The following is an 18,097-nucleotide window of genomic DNA, read 5'->3' as shown; positions in this document are numbered from 1 at the left end:
TGTTTGTCATATAAGTACATCCAATTTATTCTATGTCAATCACAACAATAAACTATAGGCCCAATAAAGTATACTGAATCTTACCCATGGTTGAATCTGATTGCTGATTGCTAACTCATGATGGGTATTGTCAAGAAAGTGAACATGCATTTAAAATGAGACCATATGACACACAGTGTGTTGAGGAATGTCTACTGTGTGTCACATAAGAAAATACATCAATACTTAAGTTTATTTCACCTCTGTGTAGAATTCTGATAGCTAGCTTGTACCACTAATTCATTTTATATAGCAGTTAAGTCATAAGTTTGGGTGTATATTGTTAGACAACAACTTGTCACACACTATGTCATATGACTCTGTTAATGTTTATGACTGAGTGTGCGTACTGTGGGTTTTAAAACATCAGACATTGAACTACTACGTCTGTCTCAAAGAGTAAATGCAGTATAAAATAATACTGGCAATGACAGTTTCCTGGCCTATCACCTGCAAACATTTTTGATTAATAAACCATGATCATCTGAATGTTGCACAAATGATCTGAGTTATGCCAATAGCCATTCAAGTGTTTGTAGTCAAAGCCAATTTAAATATGGAAGGCACAAAACACAGCTTATCACAGACACAACATAGACATAATTTCCTGTTTGCAAGATCAAGAAAAGTTCACATCTATACCTGAGAGAAGAATCAGTCTCCTGTGCAAAGTGTGCATTCCAGCTTTTCACGTTTGCGCTCTGCTGTAGCTTGTGAGCATCTCCCACAAGACACTGCAATTCACAATGACCAAAGTCCTTTTTTCTTTAAAAACCTTGTGATTGTAGGCTTCCGGATATCAGATACACTTCCTTAGTCATAACTCATAAAATCTCTGGTAACTCCTGGTGTCACTAGGAGTTCAATTAAAAAGCAATGCAGTTTACAGTTTACATGCTGTAGGTAAAATTTAGGCAATTGCTACAAAACAAACCAGTACGTACATTTCTGTGATCTTGAAGCCCATGAAAGTTTACAAGACTTTATGTTATTTAGAATAAACAGCAGCAATAGGCCTATGTAACATCATCATACTGAAATAACTTTCAAGGGTGCCCCCAAGAAGGCAGAAAGTTTTTAGGGGGAGGGAGATAGAGATCGAGAGAGAGACAGGGAGACTCGTGTGAACCATGACAGCTGTTTCAATCAGATGTCTGCATGGTAGAGATGCCTGGCATAGCCTCGCTGCCGCTGTATCTCATGCCAATACTCAAATGGGCGACACGTCATCTGCTCTCTGGACATAGGCCTACATGTCATAGCCATAGAGTTATAATAAGAGGTCATAGCTGCTTAATTCCTGCAGCGGAAGTCCCATTTATTCAATCACCTTATGCACCATATATGGTGCATAAGGTGATTGAACTATAGTTCCTCATTGGGCTTCAGCACTTGATGATGTGATATCAATGTGTCACATTCGCTATTATGAGCCAATGTAGCCTACTCCAGGGGAAGAGCTGAACCAAATGGGGGATCAAAACTAACTATAGTTTAATCCGGCAAAAGCTCATACATGACTTAATGGTTGCTTGATGTGCCTAAAGGCAGAGATAGCCCCTGAGTGTTACTGTTGACACATCAATTTCATTTGGCATAAATAAGGAGAGGTTTTCTTTTTCTTTCTTTCATTCTTTTTTCAATGATTGGCCAAAGACAAGAAGTCAAAACCTTTCACCACATGAGCTACAATATGTAACCATTTAACCGGGCATGATAACTATAAAGATAATATATCGTTGACCATTGTATTTTTATTTTTTTTATAGTTGGTGTGAACACTGCTATCCACTTGACTTGGATTTTTACTTTTATAGTTATGTTTATAGAGCTCAGTGTGAATGGCATATAATGTGTGCCAGCGGCTACGTCATTGTAGTCCTTAGCGGCCATTTCTTGGGTAAAAACACAGGTGTTTCAATTGTTTGATTGCACAGAACTAATGCTATAGTCTAATCAGAACACCTGTGTAAGGCTGTGTTTACCCAAGAAATGGCCGCTAAGGACCACAATGACGTAGGCGCATTGAATAATCCTGGGACAAATGGTTCAAAATCAAGATACATTTTTGAAGAAAATACATATTCTTTAAGTTTAAATTAAATGACAGGCAACTTTCTTTCACTATAATGAACAGTAAACATTTAACAATGCATCCTCCTGTGCTGAAAGTAGTGTGGATCACTAAAGGAGTGTGGATCACTAGCATCCTTTAAAAATGCCCTGAAAAACCACTTACAGGCAGCAGCCGTTCGCAACTGGTAAAAAACCTAGCCCAACCCTACCCTCCCTGCCCCTTCCTTGTATATACTGTACATACTGATTGTTTAGACTTACTGTTACCTGCCCCTTCCTTGTTTGTATATACTGTACTTACTGATTGTATAGACCTACTGTTTTCTTTTTTTCTTTACATATCTACTGCATAGTACTGTGTTCTATTTGTCTGTCATTCAATGTTATATGAGATACTTTAATGGTTTCCTGTTGAAATAAGCTTAGTCTTTTCATGGATCTCCTTTTAGTAGACCTTGTACCAGTGAACTGTACCGTCATGAATCTGTACATTTTCCTATGCAAACTTCTAATAAAGCCTTCAATCAATCAATCAAAAAGTGAAATGTTTTCCTAGACTGATAGTCTACGCTCTAAAAATCGAGCAACCAGCAGATGGCGACAGAGTAACTTATTTCCAAACTTGTTGACAAAGCATGTCATGTTTGTTTAGTAATCCCAGACCATGTAGCACTTTATACATAGCGATCAGCTTGCCTAACACACACACGCACACACACAGTAGCCTAATGTTGTTGGCTCACTCACTGGAATGCTCTAATCCACACACAAGCTTTATTTTGGTAATGTAATCCTAAATGACATTAAATGCCGCCCGGTTTGCACGGGGTAGACTAGATACAATTTGTAATGGTTATTATTGCGACCGAAGGTCGCATTTACCCTGAAAAACCTTGTCGCTTGAGTGACCTTCCTTCCGTAACCTTCCTTCTGTAACCTTCCTTCTAGTGATGTCAGTGTGATGTCAGCGAGTTGTGACATCACTTCCTGTACGGGGCGGCTACAAGACTAAGAAAGACAAAAAAAGAGAAGGATACACAAGACTAAGAACTTTAGACAAAAAAAGAGAAGAATAAAAAAGAAAAAAGGAGGAGGAGGATACAGATACCAAAAGGAGAGAGAAGAAAGGGTGGATGAGGTACAATGTGCAGTCGGCAGTCTCAGAAAAGGAAATGTAACAGGTGGCAACGGGGCGGCCAGATAAAGGCCTGGATCCGACTTTAAGTCGACGCACAGGATTCCAGAAGTGTAGCGCTTATTCGCTCTTGTATCAAACCGGTACTCGAAACGTTCTTAGAATTTAACATATTTAAGTAAATATGGGGGCGGCTGTGTTAAGAACGTTTCGTTGTCAAGCTCAACGTTGGGCATTTGGACCTATACATGGAGAAATGGAGCAAACCTGTTTGGCCTAAACATGGAGATGTGGACACTATATATGGAGATAGTCCAGTCCATCATGTCATATGGGACTACCGTCATAGACAGTAGCCATTGTTATGCCGGAGTCAATGGCTGTCTGTCTGACTGTCTGTACAGGAAGTGATGTCACATGACATACTTTTTATGCCCATATATGAGTCGTTCTGTACCACATCTCCATGTTTAGGCAAACTCCACATTGAAAGGCCCTATCGCCAACCCCACCTATAGGGTGTGGGCGATAGGGCCTTTCTGTGTGGAGTTTGCATGTTCTCCCCGTGTCTCCCCGTGTAGGGTTGATACCCTCACAAAAACATGAACAAACTCCCCCCAGAATGACAACAACTAGAATCGTCAGAGAAACGCTGTGGTTGGCCAGATGGTCAAGAATTGGCGCGACCTGGTCGCATGTCACCCTGAGGTCGCATGTCACCCTCAGGTGTCTTACTAGTAGCCATACTTACAGTGCACAAAGTCATAGCCTACTCTCTCGCCTCTCGTGTGTTTCAGCAGCAGCAATGAATGGGGGGACAATACTACTCAGCTCTTCCTCCCAAGTGAACCTTTCTTTTTTTTCCCCCATGTGATCTTCAGAGTCCTCTTGATTGTGTAAGAACATACTGGCATGCAATGACATTTTCTAAATATGTGAAACTTATATTTTAACCATAGCCTATCCATTTATTTCAAATGATCTAATCTAAAATATGTTGCCACTTGCTACACGTTTTAAGTGTAATTGCAGGGGACACAATGTTGTGTATAACTTATATTCTTTATTTCAATTAAATGACATTTCAATCATCCACTGTATAAAAAAAATACAAAAATATTTGTCACCTCCTTACTATGAAAAGCTTTCTTCTACGGACCTTGGGGTCTTACATTATCAAGGAATGAAGCAAGATATATATTAGATATATAGATCTATATTTAGTATACAAACAAACACAAATACATTTGACACAGTTTCTTAAAAGAAAATACCTATAAACTCTATATTCTTTATTTAAATTAAATTACATTTCAATCATCCACTGTATAAAAAAAATATATATATATATTTGTCACCTCCTTACTATGAAAAGCTTTCTTCTACAGGGGTCTTACATTATCAAGGAATGAAGCAAGATATATATTTGATATATAGATCTATATTTAGTATACAGACAAACACATTAAATACATTTAACACAGTTTTTTAGAAGAACATACCTATAAACTCATAACAGATGGTGTTGTCTCCTTCGTCCCCCTTTTCCTCAGGCACAGTGGTTGATTGACTGACTTCAATTAGCCTCGTACCCGCCCTCTTCCGGAAACCATTTCATTTGAACGGAAGTTGGTCGTTTACTAGGCTAGACTTCAATATTGTGCAATATTGGATCTGTAATCTCTACAGATCTCCTACAGTAAGCTGCACACTGTGGTCGTGGCATAATTACAGCTTGGAGAAGAATTCTTTGCTCTTCTTGACATCAGGCTTGATGGCATCCAAAGACAATGCATAGCTATTTTTTCCAGGACCTTCCAGGACCCTTGATCAATTCCAAAACTTTTCCAGTATTGGAAAAATATTTTTCTAATTTCAAAATATTTCCAGGAATTTCATGACCGTGGGAATCCTGGATATAAACCCAGACCATTATTACGCCTGATATATTTACTTGGTTGCAACACAAATACAGTGGTGGAAAAAGTACTCAACTGTTTTACTCAAGTAAAAGTATCAATACTGCAATATAGAAATACTCCGCTACAAGTAAAAGTCCGGAATTCAAAATGTACCTGAGTAAAAGTGTGAAAGTGTTGGCATCAAAATGTCCTTAATTAAGTAGGCTACAGTACATGTACTTAGTTACTTTACACCACTGCAAAAATAACCAATTTTACAAGCTCACATGTCACATCACGTCAGCGTGTCGTGCTATGACACGTGCGTTTTTAAATAAGCTATTCTCTGTGTACAACCAAGTATTAATAACCCTTCAGTCTTCTCCTAAGACACGGTGATATGAAAGAACTTCTAAGACGTATACCATATCCAGTATATTATATGAAAATGTTAATGTTAAGCATAGAGACATTAAATAAAACATTAGAAAACATCACAGCCCAAGTGTGTATTTCGCCCATTTTGAAATCCGATTTCATCGGCAATATATAAAATATATTTTATAAATATTTAGTTAAACATACTATGCCCTTTGAAATATCCTAAAAAATATAGAAAACGCAGTGCTCCTCTATATTAATCATCATCTCATAATAGTCAAGCCTGTCAGAATATTGGTCATTGAATCACCTCCAAGAACTGGTCGTCACTAAACGGATAAGCTTGTTCTGGGCTCGGTTCAGACAAGCCAATCAGTGACTCCAAAAGGCAGGTGCTTGGCTCATCGTACTTTGGGGGAGATGAAGGGCTCAACAGCTGGAGATGGCGAAGGTTATCTGGATGACGATGTCCTTTAAAGGAGTTGTGCAGTTGTCCAGAGGTGTAGTCAGTGTTAAAGAACTCCAAGTCAGATTCCGAGGAGAGGCTGAGGTCCATGTAACTGCCTGATGAGTAGTCTATAGAGGGGGAGGGAGTGTTGGGGAAATCATCAAGCGAGCTGTCACTGAGGAAATCGCTGGTTGATTAGCATTTTCATCAAGACAGTCTGCCATCGAGGACCTACTGATATTGTCCATAAATGTGCTGGATGTGTTCAATACACACAGTGGTCCCAACGTGTCAGCAGCAGGGCTACAAGGGCCAGAGTTCAGTGGTTGTCTGATGTGTCTCGGCTGCCTGTTGTCATTTTCCCAGTCACAGAGGCTGAGGGCATGGGCCAGCCCTCCATCATCCATGTCACCGAGACTCTGACTTTCCCCCGCATCATCAGAGTCTTCGCTTTGGGCAGAGGAGCACGAGGAGTCAGTCATGTCACTGCTACAGCTGTTCTCCTCTACCACAGACCGCTCGGGACTGAAATGATAGGAAGGGGCGTCTGGACTGAAATGGTAGGAAGGGTTGGGGGCATGGTGAGAGGAAGCCCATCGTCCTCAGTGGAAAACCCAAACGGACATCTTTTTTCCGGGCCATCCACTGCTGGGGGTCCCTGGTCCACATCCAACTGGAGATCTTCTGGAGCCGCGCTCTGGTGGTCAAGCTGGTCAGGCGTATCATCTTGTAGTTGCCTCTCTAGTTCTAGCCTCATGACGGTGTGGATGTAGTGGGTCTGCACGCGACTGGTGTTGAACTCGACGCGTCCCTGAATGTTTGCGCAGCCATCTTTAGTGCAGCCGCATGGGAAGTTGGAGTGGTCCATCTGCGAGACATAAACAGCAGAAGGGTACCTTTTCATTGATTTTATACGCAAGTGAAACAATTTGCCTTCACCTTGTCTATCAAGAATACCGCAATAGTAAAAACTGCTTAAATATCATGTGATTAATACTTGCAAGACTCTTACCTGGCACTTGATTCCTGCCAGGCTGCATTCACACATCTCTGGCTCACAGAAACCCTGGCAATGGACCAATCCCCAATCACATACACACCCATTGTAACAGTTACAATGGGTGTGTATGTGATTGGGGATTGGTCCATTGCACCCACAGTCCTCCCTGGAGAGACGTAGGGCATGCAGCTGTCTCTTCTCCTCTTTGTCAATGTGCTTCACTCCTGCTGCTCGCAAGAGTGCCTGTCTGTGCTTGTAGGAGTAGGGCTGCAGGAAGCTCCCATCCTCCAGCTCAGCATCAGTGATGTGGACGTCAGTGTCTCCATCTGGGACCTGGTCTGCAGTCAGTCGCTCAGCTTCTCTCTGGTCAATGGCACCGCTGGCTATCAACTGGAAACAGGGGGAAATCAGATCCTAAGGTTTTGCCTAAGACATTAAGGACTTTCTTCCTAATTGCGATACTGACTGTTTGAAAATGCTTGAGACCAAAACATTCCAAAATGGTACATATCGAAAGGATAATATGTAACTAAACTGCTTAAAAGATGGATCTATAGCCTCACTTGCAACGATAGCCAATCTACAATGGAGCACATTGCGAGCTTAAAGACCTACTATTTTCCGTGCACAGCACAATGTGCAGCAAGGTTTAAAGCGACTTTCAAGAGACTACAGCCTCCCCTAATTGGTGCATGTATGAATGGTGAGAGAGGTAAATAATAATAAAGTTACTCCTTGTTCAGTAATTTGCTATTTAAACTGAGTTATGAAATCACTGCATTATAATTGAATTATCTTACTGTTGAATTGAATTATTGAAAGGTCATTAATTGAAATGCACTGATTTTATTGTTTGATGTGAAACTGAGATGATATGATTTGTAATGTAATATTCTAATTTTGTCATATTTATTCTAATTTTATACAGTTTTCACAGTGTTTGACGATGCTTCAACTGTCTGAGAAGTCAAAATAAAAGCACCCGTTGAGACCATCCAGCTTCGTATTTATTCAAAACAGAGGGCAGCTACAATTGCTATAAGTTAACATTTTAACAAAAAATGTTTTAAACATTAAATATCCCTTACAGCACCTCTAATCCTCATGTAGACAGTGTTGAGAACACTTAAGCAATCTGGTTTTTTAAAGTCATTGTGATGTTCCATGTGAAATCAACGTGAACATCAGAATAGAATTCACAAGACTCACTTTGTGTCTTAAAGCCTCAAGCTTCTCCTGTCTCCATCTCTCTCGTAGTCTCTCTCTGCGCCAACTCCGTTGTTCCAGGGCATGCTCTGCCAGTGTGTACCTGCGGAGAGTGCTGTGCCTGTGCAACATGCCCAGACTGGCACCCCCACGGCTGGGCACACTAGTGAAACCCTGGCATCGAGGGAAGTAGAACACCGTCACCAGATCAAAGCACACGTTGCTCGGCCTCCTTTCCAGCCTTGGCCTCTTCAAAATGGACTTGACTGGTGACAAGAGACAATTATGACTTCTATTAGATTTAATATTCTGTCAGTTTAAGAAAACATTTGTTGCTATACTGACAGTAGAGAGATGATTTAGACAACATTTAAAAGGACACTAATGAACGAGTGTGGCTCCCTTGAGTTTCTAAAGCACTAATTATACTTTGTGGTATGATGAATAGCCGATCTACAAGCCCACAACACGCTGCAGCTGCTAACGGGGGTAATCTAGTCCACAGGTTCATAAGTGGTTCAAAGTGGGGGCAGCAGCCCCCAGGGGGCTTGCCAGTGGGCCAGTTAAACTGTAGTACAGGTTGCCCATTTATGCTGTAGCTCTCCGAGTAGCCACTAGATGGCACACTACAGGCATCTGGATGTGGTGCTGCTGAGGGTCAATGTTAACCATGAGTGAGGAAAGGAAATGTCAAGATGTGGGTTCATGTCAACATTGAGCCACTTGACAGATCAAGGAAAGAGAGTAACAGAGAATAACAGACAGAAGCCAAAGCTTCCATGTTTGGGGCCCGGTCGGTCCATCTGCAAATATTTGTAAATTTTATTTAATTGTATATATATATATACACAGTATATCCACTGGGTAGCTATTGCTATTTTTGCAAATCCTCCAACATTCCCACAAGCTTCAGTAACAACTGAGGACAACTGACTACTATAAACTAGTTTTCAGTTACTCTTCTGTCTAAATAATGATGCTCCGCCCCGGGCCACTGTTTGTACTGCCACTCGGATGTGAGACTTAGTAGAACACTATGGAGCAGGAGAGTGTGAATTAGATCATTCTATTACTGTTGTACATCAGCCTAACACAAAGATAACCCCATTATACATCAGGCCTACATACTACTACATGCATTATACATTGTAACATCCTAAGATCCTAACTCTGACAATGTACAAATTATACCACATTAGTATGACAGAATTACAAATGGATAAAAAAGGATTTTACTGTGTACATCATACTTTACATAATACTACAGAGTTCAGTTCTAGCATGTCTATCTATATTCCGTGATATATGTACACACACTTTAATATATACTTATGTAACGGCTGGGCTTCGAACCTGGGCCTCCCGCGTCAAAGTCCCATATCTTAACCATTAGACTAAAGAAACATGTTTGTGGTCCAATAGAGATACCAGACTTTTGAGGCTTCAGGCTGGGGCTGCAAGTCTTCTCCGCCACACATATATAAATATGTTTTAGCTATATTTCCATCAGGAATGCTGCTGGTTAGAAACTGCTCAAGTTGAATGAAATGAAAGATTTCCTCTGATATGCTACTAGGGCAGAGATTCTGCACCAGGATACTCTCTGAAACATTTGTTCCTTGCATCGAAAATGCAACCTCTTGTATAGATAGTGTATTATTAGTCAATATTTCAATTCCACCACATTTGCAATACATTTTGCAACCATAAGTGCCAGAACTAGAGCAGTGTGCCATGCTGTCAGCAGTTCTGTTCATTTGTATAGTTCAATGGAGCCATTTGATACCACACGTCTGAAGGAACCTTGGTGTTCAGATTCATTCCACGACATCCTGCTGCTCAGGCAAATGATGATCTTTTTCATAACTGGATAGACAAAACAGTGGCATGTCATTCTCTGTGTAGTATCTGTAATTGCTCTAAGGTCTCATATCAGTAACTCATAACAGCTTTGCTGCAGGGTGATATGAGACACTCCTATAACACGCTTATTGTGAATGAACCAGATAAGGAAATGCTTTGCATTATTTGAAATAAGTGTTGGAGGGGATAGCGGAGTTGTGGAAACTTACTGGGTTGACTGGCAGGTGAAGCAGGAAGACTTGTCGTAAAGTCCTGGCTGTCTGAGGAGCTACTCTCCCCATCAGACTCCCATTCTGTGGAGGCAGGAGAAGGCAGGGACGATGAAGGCGAGGAGTGGAATTCATCATCGACCTCAGCAAACTTTCTTTTTAGAATGCCTCTCATGACTTGACAGTGGCGCTTCACTCTGCATGTACACATTACACAAAGCATAAGGACGACATTGACATTAACCGATGTGACATTCATTTTGAATGTGCCGATCAAATGCTGTAATGATAACCAAAGTAGCAGTACATGCAATGAACGCTATTACAGCACTGGTGCTGTAATAGCAGCACCAGTGCATGCACCATGCATTTTTGCAATTCTTATTTTCTTTGCTTATATTTTGCATAAAACATTAGCATGTGTCAAATATTAATGTATTAACAAAATTGCAACAATTATGTCATAATAATAAAGTAACAATTATGTTGCCTCTCCTGCAGCCCAATACCCAACAGACAAGTAATTGGACACTTCTCCTTTTGTAAGTGACACTCAAACAGGTCTTTTAAGAGCTGATAGATGTCACTCTGCTGGTTAAGCCAGTTCCAGGAGACAGCTTGTTTATAATAATTAAATCTGGAAAGTGATTGCCTTTTTTCTTGATACACCACAGTGCACACGTGTATAAACCCCCACCCTTTGCTTACGCTGGAAACCAAGATGGCAAGAAGAAGAAAAGTGTAATTAACATTCCAATGATTCCTCAAGTTTGTATGAACTAGCCCTTACCCGTTCAAAGATATGAGCTCCAAAATGATGTGCAGTGTGTGGGTTATGGGATGTGCACTGTGCACACAGTATATGAGGGATGGAAAGTAACTTTAACTGGTGCTTGCATGATGTAGGAGCATCAATGTAAGAAACCCGTTTCGTTTAATGGCTACAGAGATACTGTCCACACACACACACACACACAGAGCTGGTTAAACATTTTGCCTCAAGCTAGATGCAGAATAGATGTGCCTCATGCTAGATGCAGAATAGATAGTAGATACACCATAAAAATGCTAATATACAGCATACGATTTGTGAAAGTGACAAACGGGCTTCACAGTTATGTCAGGTGTGTTCATATGCTTATGGTGATGCGATTTCAGATCAATTGCTCCAGCCACTGAGGAGAAACGCTGTGACAGACAGACACTCACTCACTCACTCACTCACTCACTCACTCACTCAGACATTCGCAAAATTATAGTATAGATATGTGGAAACATGTGGAGATAGGGCACTGAGAGTGTGTTATGGCAACTGAAGCTGCTATTTATGTGGATTGGGATTGGGACAGTAAATCACTACTTTACACACATAAAACCTGAAAGTTCTTAACAGCCACAAACCTTAATGGTCGCTAAAAATATGATCACTAAAATGGCCTATTGAAGAGATTGGTAAACGAAATCACACCCAGTGTGAAGTGAGCAGTTAATTGTGGGCTCGCTTCCCACACTAGTCCCCAATTTATATTTAGTCTTCTTTATTCCGCCACTTCTTTTGGCATCCTACTACTTCTAGAAATGTTGTTCAAACTTCAACTTGTTCAGCTTTATGCAGTTATTATTGCTTGTACTTTTCTCTTTACACATTGTTATACTTTTTGAGATTTTTGAAAAAACAGTTTCCCTGTGGATTTCTCTGGGAAATGAATTCCGTCTTATCATTTATATTATTGCTTGGTTTTGATCTGAATCTAAAGTCTGTCTGAGGAGGGATGTGTAAATTTTCTACTGTACATAATATACTTTGAGCATGTTTTCAGTGAGCCCATGCAGTTTCTGCAGGAAATGCTTTTCTAGTTTCATTAAGCGCAAAGCTTGGACAATGTGACCCTGGGCGTACAACAAACTTTGGACAAAAGGACAAAGCCAGATATTGGAGCTTAGCTCATTCCAGGAGCACGGCTCGAAAACTGCTATGGAAAATAGTTTTGCCAGCTGCAACACAAGGGCTTGGTTTATCAGATCTTTGTCCTTGAATGTCTGGGTTAAACCTGTCTTTCTGACCGCACATGCTTTATCATCATTAACTACTATTTTTTTCATATAAGATTTATTGCTGAAAGAAAACATCCTTTTACCACAGCCAATGCAGATCAAAGGAGCTGACTACAGTGACAGGCCCCTAACACTGAGGCTGAACTGCCTTGGCCTGAAGTCCTAAAGACTTGGACAGAAAGAATGTTCCATTAACAGCAGAACCCGAAACGGAGCAACACGTGTTTGCAAGGGGAGGGTGAGTGGCTGCTCAATCCTATAGAGCATCGCAGCGGAAGTGGATTCCTGGGGTCACTTAATATTCCCCATTCATTTTCGCCATAGACTTTTACAAACATATTTATAACAATTATGTTAAGCCTCGAACCAAGCCATCCAGGATGGAGGTGAATCATGATCATATAACCTTTCATCCTATGTGAAAACATATTTTAATATTACATTATTTGATATACTACATTTAATAACTACCCTTTGTTTAGCGATTTTCAAAATGTTCTTTTCATAGAAAAAAAGGTTATATGATCATGATTCACCTCCATCCTGGATGGCTTGGTTCGAGGCTTAACATAATTGTTATAAATATTTTTGTAAAAGTCTATGGCGAAAATGAATGGGGAATATTAAGTGACCCCAGGAATCCACTTCCGCTGCGATGCTCTATAATGCATGCATGCACACCACACCCAGACAACAACAACAACAACAACAACAACAACAACAACAAAGGGAGAGTGTTTTTTGCAGGTCTTTCAGTCCGAGTGTATCAAAAAAGCACTGGGTAAAGGCAGCGGAAGCTTGTGATTGGCTGCGCGGAGGTGACGAAAGTCAGGAGGACGGAGATACACCTAAACCTAACCTTAACCCTAACCCTAACCTCAGTAAAACTAACGCTGGTGAATGCTAACCTGGTGAAATACTAACCTGCCGACGCTGGTGAATGCTAACCTGGTGAATGTTAAACTGGTCGGACCAACGGTGCTTAACCCAGTTGCTTTTTTGATACACTCGGACTGAAAGACCTGCAAAAAACACTCTCCCCAACAACAAAACTGTGAGTGCTATAAGAGGTAAAGGGGCCATTTTGTGTCTATACACCAAACCAAACCAGAACAAACTACACCTGGTCCTGTCTCCTCCCAACTGTGATAGGCTGCAATGCCAAGAACAAGCTGTCCTCGAGAAAACTCTGCTACTGCCCCATGGTAACCCAGATTTGGCACACACAGATATTGAGGGCTGACAAGAAGACAAAGGGCCTCTGGTTGTCAGTAGTAAGCAACTAGTTTAACCAATGAGGCCACTGTGTGTGTACACACTATAGGGAGCAGCTTCCTCAAGGCGTATTAGGAGAAAACCACAAATGACACTGCCTCGTCTGTCGTTAACATCGATAACTTTGTCCACCATGTAATAGGGCCTTTAAAGCCTGAAAACCTTTTTGTAGTCAGACTTCCAAGCAGATTTATTGTCAATATCTGTCCCGACCCTCGCTATTTCAACAGATCCGAGACAAAAATAACGACTAAAGTATAATTCTACCACTTTCCTTTCAACAACAAAGAGAAAAAAAATTGTAAATAGTAAAAAGATTCACGGGCGCTGGGGCCTTTTGGCCCCAAAAGTTCTCCTCTGCCTACAAAATGATGTCAGACTTCACAGCCCCATAGTGCAGGAGATTTGCCAAATTTCCGGTTATTATGGCAACATCCATGATGGAAGTTTAGACTTACAGGCTAATCATGAGAAATCTCGTAACACACCATGATTGTAGCTGTAGAGAAATATCATCCTATAATTCAACATCCTGATCCCAGTTTGACCTCACACCAATAGATAATTGCCTTTCTCACATCCTCCCCACAGTTGGATCTTTCTACTGAGAGACCAAATAAACAATTCACACTAACTTCCAAAGCAGTGCATAAACTAGTGCATGTGAATAGGGGTAAATGAAATCGAGGGGTGAATGAAATCGAACCCGGTGGTAGGCCTAGCCTATTTTACATGATTATGTAATAAAGTGTGTATTTGTGTGGTTTTATATTTCAGGGGATAAACGAGCATACAGTTGTTATATAAAACAAGTAGCCTCCAAAGTCCAAGGGTCGTTTTTGCTACTTATTTAGAATTTAAAAGTCATGAATCTGACTGCCACCTTAACTTCCGCTGCTGCTGACCTCTTCACCCCTTTCGCTTGAGACATGGTTATTAGTGTCACCTAATAACCCTGACAATGACAACATTGTTCTCTGCACTCCAACCCAGCTGTTTAGAGGGCTAGGGCTTTCGTTTCGATAATCCAGATAGCAAAATATACAGGCAACTAAAATATCTGATCTGCAAGCTCAAAACACGTCACATCGCAACACACACACACACACACACACACACACACACACACACACACACACACACACACACACACACACACACACACACACACACACACACACACACACACACACACACACACACACACACAGTCACACAGTAGTATCATATCATATGAGAGCATGAGAGCGCAGTTCGTCACAGGAATAGGCCACACACCCCTGCGTGGCTGCGTTCTGTTGTGTTCTCTCTTCTCTGAGCTGCCTACAGTTTCCTGTAAACCAAGGTGTTGTCGGTAACTGTAATGTTGAAATATTCCCTGAGGGGGGCTCAAGAGGAAGCAGACATGGGCAGTGGTGTAAAGTAATTAAGTATTTGTAGGCTACTTTACTATTATTTAGTAAAATGTCCAATTTCCAATACTTTTACTTTTACTCCACTACATCTCATTGATTGATTGAAGACTTTATTAGAAGTTTGCATAGGAAAAGGTACAGTTTTCATGACAGTACAGTTCACTGGTACAAGGTCAACTAGTAAAAGGAGACCCTAGTAAGCTTTTTGGTTTATTTACACAGAGGCAAATATTGTTTTAATCAAACTTTTTCATTTCAAGGGATCAAGGATCCTCAAATTAACAGCTTATGAGGTTATTTGGCTCGGACCCCCTTGTCCCAGGGACCCCATACAAGATTTTTGTTCAAGATATTAAAAAAAATCTCTCAGGATTTCTGGAAAATAGCAGATCTACAAGCTCACAATGCTTCACATCGAGACTGTGACATGAGCTTGTAGATCATAATTTATGCTTTATTGAATGATTTCGCTGGGGGATCCCCTGGAACCCCCTCAAGGAACCCTGGGGTCCCCGGACCCCACTTTGAGAACCACTGCTGTAAAGGATTTAGGATGGAGTTGGTATTCTCTTAATTTGTCCTAAATTATTTCAGGGAGAAAAAGAAAAATCGAATACTTAGTTATAAAGTCACATATTGAAGAGGTTAGCGCCGCTAAAAAAGTAATCAAAACCTGTATCTATATTATAATCCAGGAATCTCTGTGTACGTACTGTATTATCTGTCTGTATCCCAAATAGATGAGAAGTTGTCATAGAATGACTATACCATGGAATGCTACTGACGTCATAGTACTGACATCATAGATTACTTACATCATAGACTGACCTTCAAATACTCTGACAACTGGTACTTTGTCACGTCTATAAGGCTCTTAGGTCTGTCCGAATGTGGTGAGTCAAGACCTTGCACACGGCATGTATTTCAATATTTGCCCTGTACAATGGGCCAGTGGAGGAGGGACCCAGCTTTCCAGGGTCCTCCTTCCCACGGATCTGGAGCCCCCACAACTGAGTCCCAGGTCACTGGCAGGAAGCACAACATCTGCATGGTGTCCGACTTCTTCTATCCAAATATGGGAGGAGTGGAAAGTCACATATACCATCTATCTCAATGTCTGATAGAAAGGGGACATAAGGTGGTAATAGCCACTCACGCCTATGGCAGGAGAAAGGGGGTCCGGTACCTAACCAATGGACTGAAGGTCTACTACCTCCCCTTGCAGGTCATGTACAACCAGTCATCATTTGCCACTTGTCTCCACAGCCTGCCATTGTTACGCTGCGTGTTTGTCAGGGAACGCATCACTGTGGTTCATGCACATAGCACCTTCTCCACCATGGCCCATGATGCATTGTTCCATGCAAAGTCCATGGGCCTTAACACGGTTTTTACTGACCACTCGCTCTTCGGCTTTGCGGACCTGAGCTCAGTGCTGACCAATGAGCTTCTGACAATGTCCCTGTGTGACACCAACCATATTGTGTGTGTGTCATACACCAGTAAGGAGAACACGGTGCTGCGGGCTGCACTCAACCCAGAGATAGTGTCCGTCATTCCCAATGCTGTGGATGCCACAGATTTCACTCCTGACCCGTCTCAGCGCCAAGACGGCAGAATTACTGTTGTGGTGGCCAGCCGACTTGTCTACCGCAAAGGAATCGACCTTCTTGGTGGAATAATCCCAGAGCTCTGCCTCAAACATCCAGACCTTCATTTCCTGATTGGTGGAGAAGGGCCCAAGAGAAAAGTACTGGAGGACGTAAGAGAGAAATACCAGCTACACGACAGGATCCATCTCATTGGGGCTCTTGAGCATAAAGATGTACGTGGAGTTCTGGTTCAAGGTCACATCTTCCTAAACACTTCTCTGACCGAGGCCTTCTGCATGGCCATAGTGGAGGGAGCCAGCTGTGGACTGCAGGTGGTCAGCACCCGTGTTGGGGGCATTCCTGAGGTTTTGCCAGAGGACCTGATCACTCTTTGTGAGCCTACTGTGCAGTCGCTGTGTGCTGGCCTGGAGACAGTCATTGCAAGGCAACGAGCGGGGTCTGTCCCCTCCCCCACCTCCATCCACGCCCGTGTGCGAAAGCTCTACACCTGGGAGAATGTGGCAGAGAGGACTGAAAAGGTCTATGACAGGGTGGCTGGAGAGGAGGTGCTCCCCTTCAACAGACGTTTGCTCAGGCTGGCTCACTGTGGACCAGTGGCTGGCTTCTTTTGGGTCTTACTGGCTGTTCTAGACTTCCTGTTCCTTCTCATCCTGCAGTGGCTCTTCCCAGATCAGGCCATGGATGTCGCTGTGGACGCCACTGGCCCTCACGGACTGTGGAGACCAGGAAGTAAGAAAAGTAATCCAAAAAGTGCCAAGAAGCCAGCAGCTGAACCGGTCATTATCAGACTTTTTGATGGCCATCACTAGGCTACAGTGAAATCCAAGCCTCTGCTTCTCTACATGATGTTGACTCCTGGTGCAATTATTTTCAAGTTAAGTTCAGTTTTTATGCACCACATATCTGGAACAAACTCCCGGAAAACTGCCATTGCCTTTTATTGAGATTTATTTCATCATTCTTCTGTAATGTACCTTTATCTAATTATTCTGTTTTACTTGTACATGTATGTGTCTTGTCTCAATGCGCATGTATATGTAAAGCACTTAAAATTGCCTTGTTTTGTTGAAATATGCTGACTATGAATATATAGTCCCCTATATATTGAATATAAAGGGGACTAACAGATGTATTACTGTAGTTAAAGCACTTGATCAAATATTTAAAAGTTAATTAAACAAGGAAACTGGGTCACTCCTTTCGTCTATATTGTTCTTATGTCGAGGAGGTGGGGTTTTCCATCCCCGAGTGTAATGTTGAGCAGGGTAGCTGCTGTGTGTCATTTATACTAGGTTGTGCGCATTGTGAGAGCTTGTAGATCTGCTATTTTCGTGTGTCCTGGGGTGTGCAACAAATTATTAGTTTAAATCAGGCATTAGGCCCTTTATTTTTGTTTTCCCAATACATGCAGTGATTCTCAAACCTTTTCATTTCAAGGATCCCCAGTTTGATATTCATTAGGCCATGGCATGGACCTGCAT

General features: G+C 41.6%; 2 protein-coding genes across 2 annotated transcripts; one reads left to right on the top strand and one right to left on the bottom strand.

The window, feature by feature from the left end:
* Window positions 1-5,830: 5,830 nt before the first annotated feature.
* On the bottom strand, window positions 5,831-14,519 carry LOC308284889 (cysteine/serine-rich nuclear protein 1-like; the record flags this gene model as incomplete). The annotated part of the gene is given in 8 exon segments (XM_080725614.1): window positions 5,831-6,155; window positions 6,269-6,549; window positions 6,552-6,848; window positions 6,993-7,051; window positions 7,133-7,370; window positions 8,190-8,452; window positions 10,259-10,455; window positions 14,494-14,519. Coding segments are annotated over 8 exon segments (1,686 nt in total).
* A 1,427-nt stretch (window positions 14,520-15,946) lies between these two features.
* On the top strand, window positions 15,947-17,425 carry LOC308284888 (phosphatidylinositol N-acetylglucosaminyltransferase subunit A-like; the record flags this gene model as incomplete). The annotated part of the gene is made up of 1 exon (XM_080725613.1): window positions 15,947-17,425. The coding sequence occupies one exon, from the start codon at window positions 15,947-15,949 to the stop codon at window positions 17,423-17,425; it is 1,479 nt and encodes a 492-aa protein (XP_080581739.1).
* Window positions 17,426-18,097: the final 672 nt, after the last annotated feature.

The sequence above is a fragment of the Nannobrachium achirus genome (genome assembly GCF_963921795.1).
Source record: "Nannobrachium achirus genome assembly, chromosome: 5".
Classification (NCBI taxonomy): Eukaryota; Metazoa; Chordata; class Actinopteri; order Myctophiformes; family Myctophidae; genus Nannobrachium; species Nannobrachium achirus.
Note: the sequence above shows the minus strand (reverse complement) of the source record. Positions and strands in the feature narration are given on the sequence as shown.